We start from the raw sequence: 7,506 nt of genomic DNA, 5'->3' as shown, positions 1-7,506 counted from the left end.
CTCTTATATTCTGCACACCCTCAATACATGTATGCAAAATCTGTGTTTACAACACACTCTACTGTTTAGTCAAGTGTGAAAATACACATTAAAACAAGCTCCATCCCAGCATCTCTTTATTTCCTGTGAGACTGTGCAAGCAGCTGAAGCTGAGTCATACTAACTCATGCCTGCCAGGCCGCTTCAACCTTGGCCTGCATCTTTCAGTCCCCGTTTTTAATCCACTGCGACCCCCAGCCACCTCTCTTCTTTTCCTTAAAAAGATCTATTCATTGCCTTTTCTAATCTCCCCAAACAACGTCTACCCCTCTCAAACCAAATGACCTTTCCTGTCATCTCCACATAAATAATCGGTAGATGTGGAAATAGAAAAATGGGACCCCTAGTGGCAGAGTCCTGTCAAAAGCATGTTAGGACAAATTCACAAATATTAAAATCTCTCTCTTTATTCTGTAAATATTTAATAAATATAGATTTGTAACAGAAAAATTGCCTCAGGAAAGTGATACTAGTGCTGAGATTTTAGCATCATTTTTCCAGCATCATTCTAGCATCAGCACCAATTTGTTTGACATTTAGTCATTTAATGTGACTTAAGTGTCCAAAAGTGTTTTGGGCTCACAGTACATACTTTAAGATCTGAGACATTTAACCCTCAAGCATTCTTTGTATAGTAGCCCTTAATTGTTTTTGTTTTTTTTTACTTTTTTTTTTTTTAAACATTTTTTAAATGTCATATCACTATCTTCAATAAAAACTATACATTTATGCAATTTTCTGTGATTTTTGAATTTATTTACCTCCAAAAGTACCATATTTCTATGTAAAATATGCTTATTTTTATGTTATATTTAATATTTATTTTACTTAAGTAAAAAATATATTCTAGTAAGTTCAGACAGCCAAAACCTAAAGATTTGGCAACTTTGGTGAAATCTGGTGAGATATGATGCCATCAAAATATCAAAAATATCAATAGCCACTATATGGCTGTAGTACTTAATAGCTGAATATATGCTGAAATCTATAAACCACTGTTTACTGTTTATTGTTTAAGTACTAACAAACTTAACCTCTTAAGTTTTAGATTTTATCACAAGTTAAAATTGTAGAATAAAAAAAAACAGTTGTGTTGGGCGAGACTATACAAAGATGCCAAAATATGCTTAAAGACAAATCTGACCATGATAAGGGAAAGACAAATTAAGAGAAAAAGTAGTCATTTATTTCTAACAAAGCTGTGTTATATGCTCATTCAATGCTTTGTATATGGGTGTGTGTGTTTGTCACATTGAGAATGTTGTATAGGCTCACCCCTTCATTTATGTGTATGTATGATCTGCATTGTGTTGGATATATTGATTTTTATTAGACAAATTAAAAATGCTCTGAATTATAGTATTTCCCATTCATTTCCTATGGGTGCCCACTGAGGACAAATTATATCGGGGTTTTTTTTCTTTCAACCACTTAACTTTGCTGAACCAAGTCGATTTTTTTGTATGTGTGTTTAGCTGGCAAACTTAGGAGAAGTAGTCAAGTCTTGTACCGCTCAGATTAAGGAAACTATTTTTTTTTTTTTATAATAATTATTTTGCCCAAATTTGTCCTGAAGGATGCTTGAGGGTTAATGAATCACAAAGTACAGACATACAACTATTTTTTTTGCTATACAACTCAATGCATTTTTTTTTTATTTCTATAACAAATGAGATCAACTAGGCTGATTGAATCTGACAGAGTACTCGTCTATTGTCCCTTCTTCAGTGAGAACTGGATTCCGTGTTTGTTCAGACAGTCGATTAGGGTGGTTCTTGCAAACGCTGACCCTGGAGTGTACACACCACCCCTGTGAGGACCAATAAAAGGATGTTGCATGAGACAGGATGTCATACGTGCTACACAAATAACACTGAGTATTCACCGCATCAATCTGTAAATTTAACTCTAACCTTTGCAGTGTCTTAAAAAAATGAAGATCAGGGCTGCGTTTCCCGAAAACATCTTAACGCTACTTTGTTCTTAAGTTATCCCTTAAGCTGTACCTTAACGTTAATATGTGTGTCCTGAAATGTTCTTAGTTAAGTATACCTTCTGTAAGTCATACTTTCGTAAGGTTGGTCTGGACCACTCTTAGCTATACCTTATCAATGTTGACAGTTCACAGTCCTTTACATCTCAGTCTATACGAATGTAATTCTGAAGTTGTAATACACCCAGTGTTCAATTAAGCTGCAATTTTCTAAAAAAAGATAAATAAATTATATATATAAAAAAAGAGACAAACTCAACGGAACAACCCCCTCAGCCCTGAAATTCTGCTGCTGACGGCTCTCCTCTTTCTCTCTTTTTTCTCCGCCATATGTTTCCTGTGTTGCGCTTTTATTGAGTAGGTCATCCAATAACAGAAATTAGTGATTTACAACAATATGTGATGCGGCTGCTGGGCAATCAACCCTGGTTGTGGAGTAAATGAAGGCACTATGGAAAATATATTATGCTAATATAAATGACCCATTCAAAGGCCAGAGAAGGCATACTGCCAGTTAGTGATATACGCTTGGGCATGAAGTTGTGGGTCATTTTAAAATTATATAAAATATCCAGGGTTGGATTTAGTTTGCAATTTGGATATTTTTTTTTAAGATCCCATGAGTCCTGATAAATGCAATTTTAACTTTTCTGAAGTGCTTCTTGTTGGAAAGCACTCTTACTAGAATGTTTTTCTGTTGGATTTGTGTAGGCCCAAGGTGTTTGTTTATTTATTTATTTTGTTTTTTGTTTCTCACTCTCTTCTGTTAAAAGCTGTTAAATTATTAAGCAGTGTCTTGTGTAGGTTTTTTCCCTTGTATTTTATGTGGTGACCACTGGGAGGTGCTCAGGGTATATATTTTTCTTTCATGGTTTTCTTCCCTGACGATGTATGTTGCAAAGCGAAAGTAAAAGCAAATTCGTTCCGTTCTAACAGGAAAGAGTTCCGTGTATTTATTTAAAATCAACACTTCTTTTATAAAGAACATGGCTTTCTCACATAACGCAGTGAAGCAGCCCGTGCATAGAATGAATAATCGATTCTCGAGCCACTGATATCAACCAATTCAGCACCACCGTCATGGACAGCACCTGGTAACGTCGCACGTGAGAAGGTATATCTTAAGCAACCTCCTCCTAAGGTATAGTTCGCGGAACACGCCTAGAACAGGTACACCTTTAGTTAAGTAGCTTCGTAGCACGCTAAGAGACAGCGTTATCGGGAAACGCAGTGTAAACATTGCATACATGGATGTTTCTTCAGATATGACACCCAGGGGTTGACTTTTATTAAAACTACAATTAAAACAACACATAATTTCACGTTTGTTGGAAATGACAGTGTTTTGTGAATGTTCAGGTTTTACAAAAATGACTGAATCTACACTTACCGTTCATAAGTTTGGGTCGGTAATATTTTTTAATGGTTTTAAAAAAAAAAGTGCTTACTAAGGCTGCATTTATTTGGTCAAAACACAGTAAAAATAGTAATATTGTGAAATATTATTATTCAATGTAAAGTAACTGTTTTCTATTTATATATGTAAAAATCTTAAGCTGAAGTTTAAATCTTCAGTGCCACATGGAATCATTCTAATATGCTGTGCTCAAGAAACATTTCTTATTATTTTCAGTGTTAAAACAGTTGTGCTGCTTAATATTTCTGTGAAAACCATGACACATTTTTTCAGGATTCTTTGATGAATGGTAAGTTCAAACGAACAGCATTTATTTGAAATATAATTCCTTGGTAACCTTATAAATGTCTTTACTGTCACTTAATCAATTTAATGCATCCTTGTTGAATAAAAATGTATTAAGAAAAATCTTACTGACGACCACAAACTTTTGAACAATATTGTATATCCAATATTGGACATTGTAGTTTATTTGCTTTGTTTAACTAACAGAGAATATGAAAAACATTTTAAAATAGTTGCCCATATCTGTTTTTTTTTTTATTCCACAGGACCAATATGCTTACTTAAGAATCATCCATATATTACGTTGAGGTCATTTTACTCACTTATTAGGGAGACAGTGAGGTTCGTTAAGCAGTGTAATAGCTGCCTGCACCATGGTAATCGGTGTTGCGATGTATCCTGGCTCTGCAAAATATGGCAGTAGTGACAATATCTAAGTATTTGGGGTGAATATTTTGAGTCTGATCAAATAGAGAGCAGGACAATACCTGGTCCTGTTATTTCAGTGCTGATTGTGGCATTTGGTTTGCCCTGAGAGGGGTCCTGACCATTCGTGTAGCCCTCCCCCATGAACTTTAGGCAGAAAGAGGTTCCATCCATCTGGAATAAGACAAGAATAAGATTTCACTTCAACAACACAACCGAGGGCTGTGTATGACAGATGTTAGCATTTCGTATTGTGTTTTAGACATTTCAGTGCATTTTTTTGTACCTGCTTTCTTGTTGGTCCAGTCTTGGAGAACAAACCAAATGAGAAAAATTCTGGAAACTAATAAAAAAAAAAACACACACACACATATTTGAGTTGATATTCATGAGTTTATACAAGTGGTTCTTGATGTTCTGCAGTATGAATGAGAGTTTTATCCATTAAATTTTCTTGTAGCAGATCAACAGTAATCCAATGACTTTTAAAATGGTACTGGACCTCAGTAAGCAATCCCCTGCCAAGACTAAATTTGACCATGAACCAGAAGACGACACCTGCAAAAAGGGTCTTCAGCACGGAGAAGAGACCACCAATACCTACATATGCCATATACTGAACCTGAGGACAAGAGCATAGAGGAAACCAATTAAAAACTGAAAAACTGAAGGAAAAAAAAACGACAACAAAGTGAGTTAGACATTAAACTGCACACATTTGTGACACTCATGTTAAATTATTAACACATACTTTTTGGTCCACAGCAAAACATCAATCAAAAATGGCCATACTGACAGCACCCTGTACGCTGTGGTCATTGCTATGGAGATGAAAGAGCAGGACGATGAATCACAAAGACTGTGAATCATCCCCTGCTCTTTCCATGAAGGCTTTCAGAGCACTATCACAGTAATCATGCTCGCACAAGACAGATCGAAAAGAAATGTAATTAAAACTGCTAAGAGGCATAATGGAGTTTGGAAAGCAAGGGAAGAAGCTGTCAAAGTCTGCCTTTTTAAGAGGAAGCAGAAGGGTAGTCAAGAACCCATTAGATAATTAGATCTTTGAAATAACAGTTTAAGATAAATGAATACTGGGTTTCTGCTGCGCTGGGATAAAATTATTCTGCTAACAAAAACTGACTGGCATGGTCTACAAAAGAGCAGAAATTTTGACTTGAAATTATGACTTGAGAAATTATAAGTGACAAATTAGGGGAAAGGATAACATTAATAAAAAAAAAAATTAAATATACTAAAATACATATGATATATATTATAAATAATAATGTATTAAGTTTTCATTTATATTTATACATATTAAAATTTTCAGCAATGAGCAATTTACAATATTTAGATAACTGATATATACAATTTGAGATTTTAGTGACTCTAAGTTCTGTTCTAAAACCTAGTGAGGTGCCTAACGAGACAGCATTTTATGATATCATAGGAGCAGTGCAAAGGATGTTTTAAAAGGCTGTGCTTTTCTTCAAGGCAGCATGTTCCTTCTTGCAAAAGGTAATTCTATAATGCATTGTGACAAAATAGACCCAATGTGCAAAAAGTGAAGTGGGGAAAAATGTTAAGTACAAATATACACCGTGCAATTCTAAATATATATATATATATATATATATATATATATAAAACAGTAAATTATAAACATAAAATATTAAAATAAATATAAAACATTTATTATTGTTAATAATAATTTCTTTAAAAATTTTCAGATAATTTCAAAAAAAATTTTTTGCCAGTCTATAGACTCACAGGGCTGTGTTTATGTTCCTCATGCATATAGCGCTGAGTCCGTCGCACCACAGACGGATCTGAGCCCATGAAGGGAATGACATACTGCTCAATCTCCTTATTGAAGAACAGAGCTCCCCTGGGTACACCAAAATAGCAAGCAAATTAACACGAGTACAGATTTCCATCCTGAGAACTATTCTCCTTCACTCCTCTGGGAGTCAGCTGCTATATAAAGCATACAAATCATGATCAAGATAGTATTAATAGAATGAAATGCTGAGAATTATTTTAGAAATACTTAAAACCACCTCTTTTTAATTCTAGCGCCAACAGCTGGCAGAGGTTTATGCCCAAACTTCCTCCTTATTCTTCTGAGACTGGCACTGTCAGCAAAGCCAAAGATGGCTGACTGCCACGTCGCATCATGGCCACATCCTCCCTGATGAAGAAGACAAGACAGCTGAACAAAAGCCAAGACATCAACTACTTTATTGAGGACACGCAATGGGCCTGATGCAAACAGTCTGCTATAGCTCTCTTCATACTCGATTAAAATAGCAGGAAATACGATAACAATTTGATAGAGTGCTTATGAAATACTACATAATATGGAGCATAATTCTCATTATATTCACTCCATCCTGTCTGCTCCCCTTACACTGGAATTTATATAAAGTCTTAATGTAATTTTATAAAACTATGTTACTTCTGCAATCAAGTTCATCATTAACAAGAAATCCCACAAATTCCTAGTTGGTCCATTGGGATATGAGAGCTCTTTGCATTATTCATGAGCAGCTGCAATTGTGAATTCCCAAAGCTTAATTTAAGCACTGCTTTAAACCTAGATCAAACCAACCTTTGAGAGCTCATATTCAATAAGTCAATCAAATTCCTGTGGACCCTTGATATAGATCTGCAAACATGAGGAGTTGTTGCTCACCTCAGGTCCCGTGTTGATGGTTAAGAAGCTCTCCACAGCAGTGAGCGTTCCTGTGAAAGACAGGCAGAGGAGTTGTCAGGCATCTGCTGCTCTGCAGGCACGTTTGCCCACAGCAGCGCTTCAAAGGCCAACGACAGACACTCACATCCTGTAAGCACTGAGCGCCTTTGCCTTTGTCAGTGATACGCCCCACTAATTGGGATGAGATTAAAGGAACCGACTGCACAAGAGCCATGTGAAGCAAAGGTCAAACGGCACACACAGGCAAATATCACAGTAATGTATGTATGTTTTACCATTAGGACACTGATGCAAAGCACACCTCTAAATATATATATATATATATATATATATATATACTAATTATAAATTATTATAATTACATTTTTTTTTTTAAAGAATCAATCATTTTAAATGATTTTAATAATAATAAAACATTCACAAAAAAATAATAAAATAATAAAAAATTCACAGACATGCAACCCACCTTTGAAGTGATCCTGTGTATAACAGATGCCCATATCTGCTGGGATTGAATCAAACCCACAGCTTCCAATGATATACACACCAGTCTCCTGAGCTTTACTGTGGTATTTCAGCTGTATCCCCTCTAAAAACTACAAAAAAAAAAAAAAAAAAAAAACAAGA

At 35.1% G+C, this 7,506-nt stretch overlaps 1 protein-coding gene across 2 annotated transcripts in view; it reads right to left on the bottom strand.

The window, feature by feature from the left end:
- Nucleotides 1-747: 747 nt before the first annotated feature.
- The window catches only part of sccpdhb (saccharopine dehydrogenase b), a 9,064-nt gene continuing 2,305 nt past the window's right edge, over nucleotides 748-7,506 (bottom strand). The window contains exons 4-12 of one of the 2 annotated variants that reach the window (XM_016499328.1): nucleotides 7,346-7,475; nucleotides 6,859-6,908; nucleotides 6,224-6,354; nucleotides 5,934-6,051; nucleotides 4,663-4,782; nucleotides 4,447-4,503; nucleotides 4,223-4,334; nucleotides 4,058-4,139; nucleotides 748-1,849 (exon numbers count right to left, since the gene is read on the bottom strand). In XM_016499328.1, coding sequence (XP_016354814.1) covers nucleotides 1,750-1,849; nucleotides 4,058-4,139; nucleotides 4,223-4,334; nucleotides 4,447-4,503; nucleotides 4,663-4,782; nucleotides 5,934-6,051; nucleotides 6,224-6,354; nucleotides 6,859-6,908; nucleotides 7,346-7,475 — 900 coding nt within the window. In that variant the 3' untranslated portion in view covers nucleotides 748-1,749. The remainder of the gene's footprint in view (nucleotides 1,850-4,057; nucleotides 4,140-4,222; nucleotides 4,335-4,446; nucleotides 4,504-4,662; nucleotides 4,783-5,933; nucleotides 6,052-6,223; nucleotides 6,355-6,858; nucleotides 6,909-7,345; nucleotides 7,476-7,506) is intronic. The other variant, XM_016499329.1, reaches the window with a different exon arrangement.

This window comes from Sinocyclocheilus anshuiensis, unplaced genomic scaffold (genome assembly GCF_001515605.1).
Source record: "Sinocyclocheilus anshuiensis isolate Anshui unplaced genomic scaffold, SAMN03320099.WGS_v1.1 scaffold1746, whole genome shotgun sequence".
In the NCBI taxonomy this organism is placed as follows: domain Eukaryota; kingdom Metazoa; phylum Chordata; class Actinopteri; order Cypriniformes; family Cyprinidae; genus Sinocyclocheilus; species Sinocyclocheilus anshuiensis.
This window is presented reverse-complemented; position numbering and strand designations above follow the sequence as displayed.